At 42.2% G+C, this 16,581-nt stretch overlaps 1 protein-coding gene across 1 annotated transcript in view; it reads right to left on the reverse strand.

The window, feature by feature from the left end:
* Window positions 1–9,837: 9,837 nt before the first annotated feature.
* ADAM22 (ADAM metallopeptidase domain 22) overlaps window positions 9,838–16,581 on the reverse strand; it is a 158,255-nt gene continuing 151,511 nt past the window's right edge. The window contains exons 30-31 of the mRNA XM_015424136.1: window positions 12,253–12,376; window positions 9,838–10,548 (exon numbers count right to left, since the gene is read on the reverse strand). Coding sequence (XP_015279622.1) covers window positions 10,528–10,548; window positions 12,253–12,376 — 145 coding nt within the window. The 3' untranslated portion in view covers window positions 9,838–10,527. The remainder of the gene's footprint in view (window positions 10,549–12,252; window positions 12,377–16,581) is intronic.

Consider the following 16,581-nt stretch of genomic DNA (forward strand, 5'->3'; position numbering starts at 1 on the left):
GGGGGGATTGTATTTAAAGGCATCAGAGAGGCTGGGCCAGCAGAAGTGCTAAGGCAATCCTGCTGAGCAAACCTCCCCAGCAGCTGTAAGCATCTCACCTCCTCTCCTACACCTGACAGGCAACTGCCTGTCCAGTGGGGTAGGGGGGAGGAGTATTAGAAGTCACTGTGGAGGTGGGGCTGCACCTAACAGACAACCGCCTGCTAGGTGAAGGAGGTGGGGAGAGTGTGTTAGAAGCTATCAAAGAGGCTGGGCCAGCAGAAGTGCTAAGGCAATCCTGCTGAGTAAACCTCCCTGGCAGCTATAAGCATCTCACCTCCTCTCCTACACCTGACAGGCAACTGCCTGTCCAGTGGGGGAGGGGGAGGAGTATTAGAAGCCACTGTGGAGGTGGGGCTGCACCTAACAGACAACCGCCTGCTAGGTGAAGGAGGTGGGGGAAGTGTGTTGGAAGCCAACCCACCTCCCCTCCTACACCTGACAGGTAGCTGCCTGTCCAGTGTAGGAGAGGGAGGGGGGAGTAGTATTAGAAGCCACTGTGGAGGTGGGGCTGCACCTGACAGACAACCACCTGTTAGGTGTAGGAGGTGGGGGGGAGTGTGTTAGAAGCCATCAGAGAGTCTGGGCCAGCAGCCTTGCTTCACCTCACAAGTAGCTGTTGGCCACTTCTGATTTCCTCAACTGTCATTAGCTGTCTGCAGTCCCCTGTAATTGTTGGGTTGTTTTTACCTCAGAACACTGAGCTCTGCAGCTGACCAATCAGAGAGTGGGGGGTGCAGGCCTGGGAGCCGCATAGGAATCAATAGGGGAGCACATTTTACCCCCTTTGACCCACTTAGGCGTTTAATTTCTAAAAATCCCTTCTTAGTGAGCACTTATGCCACGGTAGGAGTGCTTTCCCTGAATTTGATGTCTCTAGGTCCAGCAGTTTGGCCTGGGAGTTGATTTTACAGTGAGGGGACTTTATTTTATATATATAGATGAATGGGGAGGGTGAAAGTTGTGTCCAAAATTTCTAACATAGATACCATATAGCCTTGGATCCTGCCTAGATTTCCATGGGACCAAAGGGTGGTGGGAGGCTGGGAGCAATTTTCGCCCATTCTTCTCTTCTGCCTGGATTACCTTCAGGGGGGTTCAGAGATCTTCCGCAGGTGAAGGGATTGGCAAAAACCACCCATGGAAATCTAGGAGGGATCCAAGCCATTAATTACTTGATGTTCTGTTGAACCTACTAATAGAAGATTTTGTACAGAAATGCAATATAGATAAAGATCACAAAAATTGCAGATTAATCCCAGTAAATGGTAGGTACTCCTTGGCACCGGTCACACAAGAGGATTTGCCCCGCAAGAGGGACAGATCGGGGGCGCATCAAGCGGGCACGATCACACCGCAGCATTGGGGAAGTGTCACGCACCCGTCCCCGATCGGCCCCTTTGGCCTGTAAACGCGCATTAAAAAGGTACTACCCAAAGATCCAGATGATGCGCGGCAATTCTGGGCGTCTGATTGGGGAAGCGCTGGTAGCCGCCCCAGCCAGTGCCATTCCCCGTCCCACGCATGCGCACAAACACGCAACATCCATTTTGCCGCGCTATGTCTGATTGCCTGCCGGAGCCACGGGAGCGCGTTGGATCGCGCTCCCGCGGTTCTTTTTGCTCCGGCTCCACTTTGCCTCCCTTCAGTGGCGCGGTATCCCGCTCGTGTGACCGGGACCCTTAAGACTTAAATACTTAAAAGGCTGATAATTCCAGGTGAGTAGCTAATGTAGATAGTTTAGGCTAGTCCAATCTCATCAGACCTAGGAAACTATGCAGGGTCAGGCCTGCTTAATATTTTGATGGGAGACCACCAAGAAAGTCCATGGTTGCTGTGCAGAGCCAGGCAATGGCAAACCACTTCTGAACGTCTCTCACATTGAAAACCCCATGGGGGTCTCCATAAATCAGCTGTGACTTGATGGGGGGAAATGCTGGAAGTTAGTCTGTTGCAACAAAATAAAACAGAGGTCCAAAGGCACCTTACATACTTACAGCTTGTATTCCAGCCTAAGCTTTCATAAATCAGAGCTCACGCCATCAGATGCCTCATAATGCAGATACATCACTTCATTGTGACAGGTTGTGCTGGAAGAAATTATTTTCATCTCTGAAGTGCCACTGGACTCCTGTTTTAAAAGGCTGGCACTTCCTTGTGCCTAACTCATTTAGAACAAGACTGCATTGCTTATGGAAAACTTAAAATGAATTGAAAATATTAATAAGTCTTAAAGCAAAATGCAAATTAGCATTACTGAAAGGCTTACCTGCCTTTGCTGGTTTAGGGATCATTTCAAAGAGGTGAAAATAGTTTATATTTACAGAATAATTTTTTTAAAAAATCCAAACGCCATGTTGGATCAGCCTGAGGCTTACTTCTGATGTGTGAATTCATTTTGACGTCCCCATGCTAGAGCTCAATATTGTACTGATAGCATATACCAATGTAACAGTGGCTCTGGGGCAAAGTACATCTCACTTGAATACCTTTCAGGTAAACTCCCTCTCTTTATCAGATGGCATAGCTCGCTTTCTGGTGGGTGATATTAGGGATGGTATGAAGGACTTTGTTATGTACTCAAATGCACCTTTTTATTGCTTGTTTTCATACCACGCAAAGGCTTTGAGTATTACAGCTATGCGTCTACAATTTATGGATTTTTGCTGGGTCAGTATGGAGAATCTGAAAAACACCACCACAAGTCCTGTTTCTGTCTTTCTACTAACTGCTTCTTGGTCAGCATAACAGTTCATAGGAATCAGGCTGTAGATCAGAACTAATTTCAATCATATTTTGGTCTAATTTCCATTGGAAATCTCTAAGGGTCCAAAGAACTTCAGTTGGATATAAGTCATGATTTACTTCTTCCTGAGAAAGATGGATCATTGGGAGAAACTTTCCACTGACTAAAAGCTTCAAGCCCTCATTCTTTATACAAGCAATTAAAATTTATATATTTTCCATATGTACTAAAAGTAGCAAGTAACTAGAGGCAAAGTGTTTCTTAGCTGCATTCACATTACAATGAATGCATATATCCTGCATGTACAACTGTTGGTAAGAAAGTCAATGTACATTCACTTTACCAATTAAACCTGGGACCAGTACCTGGATAAATGTAACATGAGAATTACTCAACACACATATAAAGAAAGCTCAAAAGTACAGTGTACATGAACTGTATGTGTACTCATTAACTTGTGAGCAGGGCTAGTACCTTACCTTTTCAAACTTTTATCATCCTACTTGGTCAAAGACTCATCCTACTGACCATCATTCACAAGTTCACAACCCTTTCACGTGTCAAGGCGAGGTTATGAGAGCTGTACTAGACCATGGAAGTAAAAGCCAAAATTTATTAAAATTGTTATTTAGATTTACACTGAAATTACCAAGTGGCTGCATATTTACAAATATTAGCAATGATCCAAGGATGGTCAATTCAAAGGTTACAATGAATTATATGAATGGAAGACGACGAAAGCAGTGAGCACAATGTTTGTCATTATTTCTAAAGGAAGATTTGCCTCAATACCCACTAAGTTGCATTCACCTGTCTGCCCCCGTCAAAAAAAAATCTTTGCTCTTTAATAATCTGGAAACAAGATGAATGAAAGAGGATACAGAAAATATCACCAAACTATTTCAAGTGGCAAATAGGTTTTATCAAATCAAAACATCGAAAAAGGCACATGATAAAAATCTAAATATTTCAGCAACAGAGGACTAAAAAAAGCTAGTATGTAAGGAGGTTGTTCTCCAGAACTGACAGAGAATTGGTCATTTTACCTTAAACATTCTTGAACTTAGTGAGAAATGTTTTAGAAGTTGATTCTACATCCAATGAAACTATAGAAAACCTATAGAAAGGCATCCATGACTTCAATAGAATTTCCCAAGCCCTAATGGCAAGAGGTATTAACTCAGCTTCCATTGTCCAATTCCTGGCCTACTTTAAATATTTCCAAAACTAATCTCTTATATATAATCAACAATCCCTTAGACATTTCTCATGTATATGTGCTTTGTATTATTTCATATTTGTTACAAATTAAAAATACCAAAGCATTATACCTCTTATTGGGATATTTATGGCTGCAAGGCCAGAACTGTATAAATATAACCTGCAAAGTCTTATAAATATAATACTTTTAAAAGTCTTGAATATTTTACAATTAGGGACATCCTTAACTCTATATTCCCATAGAATGGACATTCTCAGATAAATGGGATTTCTTGAAACAAACCCAATTACAGGTAAGGAGGCAACAAGTGGAATACACCTACCAAAGGAATCACATAAAAGAGGTAGGAAGTTCTGAAATATCACTTATGAATCCATTCACAAATACTGTAAAATGATTGGATGATGTTCTTGCCTTAAGGAGGCTTGTAACAAGCCTTTTTTTCCCCAACAGCCATGAGGCAGTCCCCTTAGTTTCTTTACACAGATCGATACTTCCGCTGTTTTATCCTAACCACTGCAAGGGAATATTTTATTTCCTAGTTGTATCTAGGAAGCATCATGGTGTAACCCCCTCAGAGTTCAAAGGAAGCGTATGTCTCTCTCATTTCAGTACGTTTGCAGTGAAAAATGTGCCGCTGTAAAGTGCCATACAAAAACCTTGCAAAACATGTATCTTGGGAAGACAACGTTCTACCACAGTTGTAATAAGGTGCTTTATTCCTATAATTTTATCTTGCATAAATTTGGAGTACATTTTGCAAGATTACCACAGCATAACTGATCAGAACTTTTTTTTACTGTACAGCAAAAAAAATTAAAAAATTAAAGGTGTTACAATGTCACCTCATAAAAAAAAATCACAAGGCAGGAAAAATCTTTTAAGATTCTTCCCCATTTTTCTTTTAGCTGTTTGCTTCAATTCTATGTCACCGTTGCCTGGCAATCAGCATTATTACTTGAATATAAGAATTCTATTGGCAGTATCATGCTGCCTTATTCAAGTGCCTGTGTCTGTTAAAACTGCATGAAGTCTTTTGTAAGGAATTCAAGGGAAGGGGTTGCTTCATCTGTATCTTTCTACTAAAAGGGAAATATACCTATTCATGCCCATCATCAATCTGCAACTGGTAATTGCACAACATTCTGAACATGCATCTTATACAGAGTTCTGCTTGTTCTGTTTAACTGGAAATGGAGAACTGCCTGTGTATGCTACTACTGGATGTCTGAAGAAACTTTCTACATAATATACAATCCATTTAGATCAACTGGCAATTTTATCAAACCATTCAGATGATGATTCCTGTTTGTTCAAAATACTGCTATCTGCAAAAGTATTATCATGTAGGATAAATGGCATACAGCTGTACTTCATAAAATAAGTATTTAGTACATACAGCAAATTTGCCATTCTGAGCATAACCACCCTGTTGTCTTTCCAGACTGCAGAGTGAAAATTGTGTTTCATTGAAGACACAGGATGATCCAGCCAGAACTAACCAAATTTAAAGTAATACTGAGTTCAATGGGAAAGAGAAGGAAATTTCTTACCATGAATTCCCCTGGCTCCCAGAAGGAATTCTAGATCCTTTGGGTAAGCACCTCCTCTTTGAATAGGAGGCAGGGCTAAGTTCTTTGATAAACTGCTCTGACAAAAAGTGCTCTTCTAATTCCCAAAAACTAAATCCTTCAGTCTACAAACAATGCCCCCCCCAATATTCCATATGACAGAAGCATGAAAGTGGCAACCAGAACAGAAGTGTCCATTTCAAAAAAGACACAGGACAAGACAGGGCAGGTGGATACCCCCATGGTTACCAGCTTTGGGTTGGGAAATACCTCAAGATTTTGGGGGTGGAGCCTGAGGAGGGGAGGGACTTCAACAGGGTATAATGCCATAGAGTCTGCACTCCAAAGCAGCCATTTTCTCCAGGGGAACTGATCTTGGTTGTCTGGATATCAATTGCAATAGCAGGAGATCTCCGGGTGCCACCTGGAAGTTGGCAACTAGATATCCCAACCACCACCACCCCCACACACACACGGTTAGGAAGAAGACTAGTTATACCCTGATCTCATGCAATTCAGTCGTGGAGAGAATGCTCTGTGGATGTACTGGAGAGGAGGAACTCAGAGTAAGAAATTTCCATTTCTCCCATAGCTCTTTGAAGATACCTTAGAACCTTCAGGATGCATGAAAGCAATGCCATCCCTGAGCGTGCTTCCAGTTGGATAGGGACACTTGTGGTATTTTAGCTCTCTGCAGTACCCTTCTCCTAAAGGCAGAATCTGCAGGGGGGAAACACTGGTTTTATAATGCCTGGTAAATATGGACTAGAACTCAGTATCAAAGCTGTATTTCCTCAAAGATTATCCAACCCAAATGGCAGACTTGGCTCCCCCCCCCCCCCCCAAAGGTGTTCTTTTGGTTTTTTAACGAGATGATTCCCTAAGAACTCATAGGCCAGAATAAGCTTCAGAAAAACTGCAAAGCTGCAATTTTTGGATTTGGGCATAAATCTGGGAACATGCCTAAGAAACACTTTGCGATCACAGAAAATAACACAAATTTGGATTGGACACAAGCACAGGGAGAAAAAACCAAAAAAGAAAAACATGCTTGTATAATCCTTAGACTCTCAGATGCTTTATAAATAATCAAACAATATTTAAACAAGAAAGCTTCTGGCAGAAGTGACAACTACCAGAATTAACATCTTTAAGGTGATTTCAGTGTACATTGTATTCAAAGGTGGAAGGAGAAGAGATTGGATTTATACCCTGCCCTTCACTACCCGAAGTACCCTCAGAGCGGCTATCAATCCTTTTCCCTTTTCCTCCCCACAACAGACACCTTGTGTAGGTGGGGCTGAGAGAGCTCTGTCAAAACTGCCCTTGAGAGAACAGCTCTGAAAGAACTTATTACTGACCCAAAGTCACACCAGCAGCTGCATGTGGAGGAGTGGGGAATCAAACCCAATTCTCCCAGATTAAAGTCCACGCTTTTAACCACTACACCAATCATAGCAGTCCTGTCATAGCAATCCCAATCATAGCATCGGGAACCCAATTTAGATTCCATCAAGGGATATTATGTACCATTGGGGGATGACCAACTACAGCAAGAGTTAGTGGGCATTCTGAAAACCTATAAATATATAGGGATTATTGGCAAGAAACCCTTCTATCTTCACTTCAGTGTATGCAGTCCTTTATGAAGGCTTGTTGCAGAAGTTTCAGGAATGTGAGATATGCCTTCTAAGATTAACTGTATTTTGTTGATAGAAACCTCTCCTGTGAGAGTAGCCAATATTTTGAATAACCTAATTACTGCAGCCACTGCCTCTCAGCTTCCAGTATGTCAGGAAGAGTGCATCTGGCTAAGGATGGAGCACTGAGATCCCTCTGGCTGGAAAGTTTCTATTGACCTTGCAAAGATATAATTACTAAGAACATAACACAGTCTCGATGGATCAGATTTGAACAGTGAGGTTCTGCCCACAGTGTTACTCCAGTTCCCCCAAAAATCATTTATGAACTTGATAGCACTCAAATAGCACCAACAGAAGTATTTTAGGGATCCTATGCATATTGCAAAAACATCCTTTTATTTCAATCTTTTAATACCTGGTCTTTACCCAGTTACAAATCCCTAAGAGAACAACGTCCTTTCTCATGACTGTTTAATTTACTCTGTGGTTTTTTGGCAAGGCTCTTCCCTTTAAGACCCTTAAAACTGAGAACACCTCTCCTTATATTTCTACTAACTGCTGATTCCAGAACCTATCCTTTTTTAACTGTTTTAGACTCTAGTTCTGGCCCTCCTCAGCTGATCAAAGGCTTGCTTCCTCCTAGGAACAATATTACTTGTGATGTTGCTATCAGCAAGTTCTGACATGCTTCCCCCTGCTCCTAGTGCATGGCTTTCTTTGGAGTGAGATGTAATATTGTGAGTCAAAGTGACTGTACTCTATGCCTCTAAAATGACAGCTGTCATTGGAACCCCTGACACTGGTATCTTCATTCCAGGACCCATATTGCCTGCCCATTCCCAGATGGTACTGAGGCACTGTTTCCGTCCTGACAGGCAAGAGGAGAGGATTTGGCTGGAGAATTGTTGCATTCCACTGATTCAAGAGCTGCAACTTTGGCTTAAGTCTGCTTGTTTACCAAGTAGTATAAGATCAACACATATGCTGACCTTGGGATGACACTTTTGCAGAGGAAGCTGATTTCGAGATGAAGTCATTTTATGCATCCTGAAGGATCTAGAATGATATCATGGAGCAAAAGGAGAAGGGATAAATTTCTGACCACGAAGTTCTGGGCTCCACCACCATCAAAGGGCATTTTCCTACCTGAAGGGTACCAGTGCCGAATCGGGGCGAATTTGATTCAGCTGGTCAAATGACCCCTGAATGCCACTCTCGGCAACTTAAGCCAATGCGGGGCTCATTTGGCCAGCTGAATCAGATTCGGCCAGGGGCACCCGAGCAAGTCAACGGAAGGCTCCCTCCAAGGGGGCTTGCCCAGGCTTCCCGCAACGAAGGGAGCATGCCGCCTCTGTGGCACAACTGGAAGTTTAAATATTCAATCTTCCCCAGTTGCGCCGCAGAGGCGGCACACTCCCTTCATTGAAGGGGAGGGGAGGCATTTAAATGCCTCCCCGTGCTTTCCTCGGCTCGCTCGGCTTTAGCGGGCGAGCAGGTGAAGGCTTCTAGAGCCCCTCACCCTTCCCTGGCTTGCTCGCCCCTGTGGACAATCCAGGAAAGGCCAGGGAGGGTGCTTTTCCTGGGGCTGGGCGCCCCTTTTTGGGTCGCCACCAAATTTCGGCTGCTTTTGGTGGCAGGCCAAATAAGATCAGAGAATCTGATTCAGCTCGTGGCTGCCCAAAAGGGGGCCAAATGGCCTTTTTTGGGGGTGCATTCAGTTTGGATGAACCGAATGCACACCCCTACTTCTGACTCACCAGATATCTTGATGAGGTAGGCAGGGAAATATGCAGATGTCCTTTGATTCTGTCTTCATTCTTTTGCAGCTATGTTCGATACATTTTCCACCACTGTTACCGCTTTAGCTTCTAGAGCCCCCCACCCTTCTCTGGCTTGCTCGCCCCTGTGGGCAATCCAGGAAAGGCCAGGGAGGGTGCGGGGAGGCATTTAAATGCCTCCCCATGCTTTTCCTGGGGCTGGGTGCCCCTTTTTGGGCCACCACCAAATGTTGGCGGCTGCTTTTGGCGGCAGGCCAAATAAGATCAGAGAATCTGATTCAGCTCGTGGCTGCCCAAAAGGGGGCCAAATGGCCTTTTTTGGGGGTGCATTCAGTTTGGATGAACCGAATGCACACCCCTACTTCTGACTCACCAGATATCTTGATGAGGTAGGCAGGGAAATATGCAGATGTCCTTTGATTCTGTCTTCATTCTTTTGCAGCTATGTTCGATACATTTTCCACCACTGTTACTTTTTATTGCACAATTCATGTGTTGAGGGTTTTCTCACTCTTCTGAGACCTCTCTGGCAGAGCAGGGAGTTCCAACCCTCATCAATGTTAAGGCAAGAGTTCCAAAGTAGAAGTGCTAACCCTAAGAATTAAAAATAACCTCTAGGAGCCAAGGAAGAATAAAACATTTACCTAATATCCTCTCATTTAATTCAATGGGACATAAATGTGCTTAACTTTGGCTGGACAACAGCTGAATTATCCTCTCTGCAGAGTTTGAATAAACTATATAGATTTTGGTCCAAAGCTCGACAGTGTGCCGGTATCCTAACCAAAGTATTTTTAAAATTGCTTATTTCCAACACTCAGATCTTTGAAGTGCGTGATAATGTTCAGCCATGATGATTTTTCAGACAAACACCACATTATATATGATTGCTTTGTTGGTATTTTATAACTTTTTACACATATATGCATTTCTTGTACTGAGAATATAATCACAAAAGGTAAAAAAATTCACTTTTTTGTTCGATGCTTATGTCAAATGTTTGCGTCTCATAGCTTTAGACCCCACCTGTGGAAAAGTCTTCCATTTCATATTCCTGCATGCTAATTCTACTACGATATAATGATTAATCCTTTACACATGGAAAGTGGAGAACAAAGGGATTCATGCACATAGCATAAATGTTTACATACCAAATTCTGAATTCCTTTTTTTTAGTTATTTGGGACTATATTAGACCAGAGAAAACCCACAGTTGGGACTCCAATTAGTTTTAGCAGCATGTCTACATATTATCTGTCATCATGCGGAATAACCATATCATGTTCAGTCCCACAGGTTAATATTTTTTCTATTGTTTGGTTGTTCTCACACTTGTCATTAACAAAATTCTAGTCAGCTGCAGAAAATTGACCATTCCATCACCAGGAGAAGTTGTTTGCTCCCTGCCGATGCACATCTCTGTCCTGTCAAACTGTCCAATAAGCAGATGAATGTTCAGTGACTCAGTGATGCTGAGTTTGTATAAAACCTGAAGTAAACCATTCTGGCATCAGCTCAGACAGTGGAACTAAATGGAAGTCTCCCATAGCTAAAAGGGGGAGAAAAAGATAAATGCTCATTACTAGGAATTACTTCATTTTATTTGTTTTGTTATAGATCACTGAAATGTTTGCACCTTTAATTTTGTTGTACTATGTACAATGACAATAAAGTATATTATTATTATTATTGTTGTTGTTGTTGTTGTTGTTGTTGTGGTCCAGTGTGGTCCAGTGAACGGAGACTACCCCAGCCACAGACGTATGTGTGGGTTCAGGGTTTTTTTCCAGCCTCGTCACTAGCCCCCTATCTGTAAAGTGTTCTAAGAGAAACCTGCTATTATGTCCCAGACAAAAAATAATAATAGACAGGTTTAAAGACCAATACAAATCCTGGTCTCCTTCCCAGCCACCAAAATTTGGTACCGCAAGGCCTAAGGCAAATCCATCATTCCCTAGTATATGCTTAAAATAAGATGAGTAAAAATGTTATGGCATGACATTATCTATGCCACATTGTACTATATATTAGGTATATGAAGCTGCCTTATACTGAATCAGATCTCTGGTCTATCAAGGTTAGTAGTACTGTCTACTCTGACTGGCCGTGTTCTCCAGGGTCTCAGGCAGAGGTCTTTCACATCAGCTACCACCTGAACCCTTTTAAGTAGAGATGCTGGGAATTGAACCTGGGACCTTCTGCATGCAAAGCTCTACCACTGAGCCACAGTCACATGTTTAGAAAACATAAATTAAGCTGCAGTTGCAAGACACAAGCCCTACCTCACAACACAATGAGACTGCAAATTATTCTGGCAAATGAAGTGCTAAATGAACTAACAGTAGTGACAGAACAAAGCAAATGCTTTCCCATGGAAACAGGATGAAAGTACATAGCAGGTTTTCTAAAGGTTACTGAACAACATCTTGGTGACTTGCTGCTCTGTCTTTAGCACCATTGGACATGGACTAAGTGCAGGAGGTAAAACAAACAAACTTTTAATATGTTCCTTTTGTGAGTACTGGCAAAAAGCCACCTGCCATGAGTGCCACATGGCCCACAATATTCCTGCTACTGCAGCTATCTGCATAATGGCCAAGCTGGAAGATACATTGGACCAATATGGAATTTTCATACAGGTCTATGCAAAGGGTGCTAAAGTGATTGAATGGACACATTCAAGCCCCTTCAGAACTGCAGAGGATATGCTTACTTATCGCACTTTGAACCAGGGTTCCCATTGATACAAGAATGATAAATCTTTGTTAATTCAATATTTGTAAAACTAAGCATGATTGTGGACTTTGTTAGGTTTCACTGTCATAAACCTTAACCACCGCACCATCCTGGCTCTCAAGAAAGGTGGACTATAAATAAAGTCAATCAAGAGTTCTGGGGAGTTTTCCTTTCCCCTTTTCAACTCCTGAACATCAACCAGTCTTGCTGGGTGTGCCTCGTGCTTGTAGGGCTTCCAGGGTCATCTGGTTAGCTACTGTATGACACAGGATGCTGAAACAGATGGACCGTTGGGTCTGATCCAATATGGGTACCCTTATGTATGCAGTTCTATGCCTGCCCTGTAAAATTAAAAGAAACTTGATCCTAACTAAGAGTGCTTCACCAAATAGGTATGAGCAGTGATGCAAGACAAGTATAACTGACACACAGAGTTTAAAATGATCCCTGCCTGTACTTTCTGTGAAGCTTTCACTCAAGCATGCAGCAACCATCAGCAAGCACAAATGGAACTTACCCTGGCACTTGCTCTGTTGGCTTTTTTCTCTTCATCAGGAAGTGGAGGCATGGGATATGGGTATTTTCTGCTGGAGGCAATGGAACCAGTAGATGATGATGGGGACTTTGCAGGAGAAAGAGTCCTGAAGTATTGAAACAGATAAAATAAACAGAACATCTTGGGATAACCAGTCTTTCTGCAATAACAGCAACTACACTTTGAAGCCTCGTTAAGACTTTCATGCAGCTTTATATAGCTGGAAGGGAAGCCAAAGGCTTTCAGCTATCATGTGTGATTTTGTGGCACAGTTCGTCAGGATGCTCCCTTTTGTAAAACGCAACCCCCATCGACAGCAACTGGGGCTGTGTAGGAGACGATCTCAGGGGACTGTACTCTTTGAAGGTGACTAATAACGCCATCCTAAGCAGAGTTATACCCCTTCTAAGCTTATCAACCTCAACAAACTCAGAAGGGTTTAACTCTACTTAGGATGGGAGTGAAAACAACACAAAACAAATCCACTTCTAGTGTTTGTTTTCATACAGAAAATTAAACAATCAGTGTACACAAAGGACTGTGTGATTTATGATGAGCTGTGAACCAGAGCTAGGGTTACATAATGGCTAAGAAACTCTGCTATGAATCTCAACACAACCATGAACACATCAGTTGGCTTTAGGCAAACCTCTCCCTCTGAGAGGCAAACTACACATGAAGTTTGGATCCCCTGATATACAATTTAGCCTCCAAAACAGCCACAGAGCAGTTCATCTTGAATCAGGGACTCAGCACAGGGAAAGGGAGGTTAAACTTCAAGCAACACTGCCCTCTCAATATTGTATACACATCCTTTTAACTTACTGGTCTACAAGGGGCAAGGAGTTACCTCCTGTTCCCCAGCACTGCGGTCACAGTACCTATTGCTCTCCACACAGAGAGCTGCTTTTGGATGATAAATTGCACATGTCAGGTGATCCAGTCACATGTAGTTTTGGTCTTAGCTCCCTACCTGCAATATGGGGACAATATGTAAGTGCCCCAAATACTCTGAAGTATGATAAATATGTTAAGAAGAAGAGTTGGGCTTTATACCCCACTTTTCTCTACCCTGCAGAGTCTCAAAGTGGCTTACAATCACCTTCCCTTCCCCACCCCACAACAGGCACCTTGTGTGGTAGGTGGGGCTGAGGACCCAGCAGGCTGCATGTGGAAGAGTGGGGAATCAAACCCGGTTCCCCAGATCAGAGTCCACTGCTCTTAACCACTATACCATGCTGGCTCTTTTATTCATCTAAAAATAAGGTGTGTGTGTGAGATGAACTTCAGTTTATTCATATATTTCTGTATTGGTTGAAAGAGTGATAACAAACAGAAGTGTTTTTAAAAAGCTATTACACAGCAAAAGGTCACTTTAACAACCACTTACATTGATGCAAGTCCCACTGACACATGTGCAACTACATCAACTTAAGTTTATCACTGTGTATCATAACTTAAACAACATAGCAGATACATTTATCACAATGAACAAAGGGTGGGTTAGATTACACAAGGTCATGCAGTTTAGAGGCCAAAACTGTTAATTATGAAAAAACAAAGGCAAAATACAAAGTGCTAAAAACACCCAAATTATTTAACATGCAGGCATCATCCAGTGCACATTTGTCCAGCCAAAGAAAGAGTCTGATGGGAGATAGACAAAAATGGACTGATTAGTAAAAGCAATCAGCATTTCTGTACAGGGTGAGTAAGGTAAAGCAGCAGCAAGTCAATGTCTGCAGCACATGGAAGTCATTCATTTTTAGGTCAATAAGGCTTCTGCACTTTATTGACTGGAATTTTACACACAAGGACAGGAACTGCTTTGAGGTTCTGGATTCCTTCAGAATCAAACAGACCTAGGAAGACCTGTGTCTAGAACATATGCAGGAAAATACTAAAGCCATAAGAACACTGACCGCCAGACATTTTAGTATCCTGATGAAATACTAGCATCTCTCCACCCCACCATGCTCTTCTACATATCACAGATCTTTCTCATGCACTGCTCCCTGATATTGGTGAACCCCATAGATTTAACCCCAAATTCCTATGGGTGGGGTAGACTCCTTATATCCCTGGTTAATTCCCCTTCTCCAGCCATCAAATATTCTTGTTTCTCATTTAATGCAGGGCAGCATAGTTTCTGCCAGACCTAGATAATGTCTATATCTTCCACTCATATGTTTAAGTAGACTGGTACCCACCAATTAGGAGGTATTTGTGGGTCAGGTAAACATTCAAATTAAAGAAGCAGAAGTCACTCAGAGTAGCAATGGTGTAACTACAACATGTAAACAGAACCTTAACACCCCGGATTTCAGCAGCTGCCACACACCCATCCACAATCAATACACTACTGAACCTGTTATCTCCTAATTCTATGCTCATACAAAGTATGTACTGAGTAGTAGAATCTTACATGCAGAGCACATTTTTTTTAAAAAAAAATTATTTCTGTGTGCACTACTACAAAGGCAGCTTCATATACCCAATTGCTTGAGGGAAAGGGAACACAGTCTTGATTTTGTTCATTGATGCCATGGAGAGTCTTCCGAAGTTATTATACTTAACTGGAAAAAAGTTCAACATTTTCTCACTCCTTGTACAAGTGGTGGCTCTAAAATAATTCAGCAGAGCACACTTCCCACCAAAAACAAGGCTGAAATAGTTTCCATTCAAAAGTAATCTCTTTTAATATTTCTTTACCAAATAAGCACAATTTAATTATCAGAATATATGTGTGTGTGCATGAGATAGAGGCAGACACCCACATATTCAGATAATGAGATACCAGTTCTTACTGGGGGTTCTCTTATGAATCATCTAGTTAATTAGTTGGAGAACAGGAAACAGAGGAGAGGAGTAAATGAACAGCTCTTGCAGTAAACAGCTCTGGAGACCTCAAAAGGATCCATACTAGAATTGGTGTTCTGATCAATGTTCCCTCTAAGTTGAGTTAGTGTGAGCTAGCTCACACTAACTCAACTTAGAGGGAACATTGGTTCTGATTTGTTCATAAATGATCAGAGTCAAGCCCATTCTACAGAGACAGGTGGTAAAATGGAATGTAGTGCATCAGACACTGAGTAGGGGGAATCAGATTTTTTAATGTTCCCTTGCAAAACCAATTCATGTCAAGCTGAAAACCAATACAGAAGAAATTAGGCAAAGCTAGAAAATCTCTCTCTCTCTCTCTCTGTTTTTTGACACAGGGGGCATTAAAATAGAGCCACCCCTTTCCTAAGGGGATTTTGGGTACAAGCTTTCTTCCTTTGGTGAGGCAAAAGTATTTATTTTATTTATTTTTATTTATCATTTGGTGGTATATACCACCCTTCTCTGAATTCATAGAATCTAACCCAATGACATTCTGAAGCCGCTTCCATAGGGCAGGATTTAATTTTCAGGGTTCATACTTACATCCATATCATAAGTATGATTTATCTGAAATGGTCCACCTATTTCAATTGTACTTGCTATCAAATTATGCACATTTAGAACAGCAGCCTTAGTTTGCAATCTGTTTGACAATTTAACTCCTTGCCAGTATGGATGGCCACAAATGAATTTCGTGGTGAACCAGGCAGGCTCGTGTGATCACAAACAGCAATTCCTGCAATCGTACTGATCATGAACCGCCCACAAACTACCATGGTTTTTGTGGCAGTTTGTTTGGTTCATAAGAGGATTTGTGGGCAGAAACTGTCTGGAACCTTTTAAACCAAGGAAACTGTCTGGAACCTTTTAAACACCTTCTGAATTCGCTTGCAAGTCATGCCACTGCAGTGGTGTGACACTGCTTTCTGGGTTCACTTGCAAGAGCCACTGTGGCTTTCGCGGGGGGAGCAAAAGACCATTGGTCCCCCCTGTGGAACCTGAACAAACCTCACGAACCCGGACCAGTTCAGTAAATAGAAAATTTTGTGGAGGTTCGCAAACCATGGTTCATGGGACCCCATGAACCACCACGAACCTCCATTTCCCAGTTCATGTTCATCCCTACTTACCACCAATGCTCCCTCTAAGCTGTGGGATCTTGTGAGCAAAAATTCTACTTTGTGAGCTACTGGTATTAAAGTTGTGAGCGAGCGATTTGGCTGCTGCATAAATTAGTTTGCTCTGGACCCATCCTTCCTGAGCTAAGACAAAAATGTATGTGCTGGAGGCTAAAAAACTGTGAGCTAGCTCACACTAGCTCAGCTTAGAGGGAACACCGCTTACCACCATATCCATTTCCTATTTATCTTCACTGAACTGATTACTGCCTTATTCTACAACTTTTCAAGATACTAAACGTATGATCTG

Source organism: Gekko japonicus, unplaced genomic scaffold, assembly GCF_001447785.1.
Source record: "Gekko japonicus isolate JY-2015 unplaced genomic scaffold, Gekko_japonicus_V1.1 scaffold1268, whole genome shotgun sequence".
Taxonomy (NCBI): Eukaryota; Metazoa; Chordata; class Lepidosauria; order Squamata; family Gekkonidae; genus Gekko; species Gekko japonicus.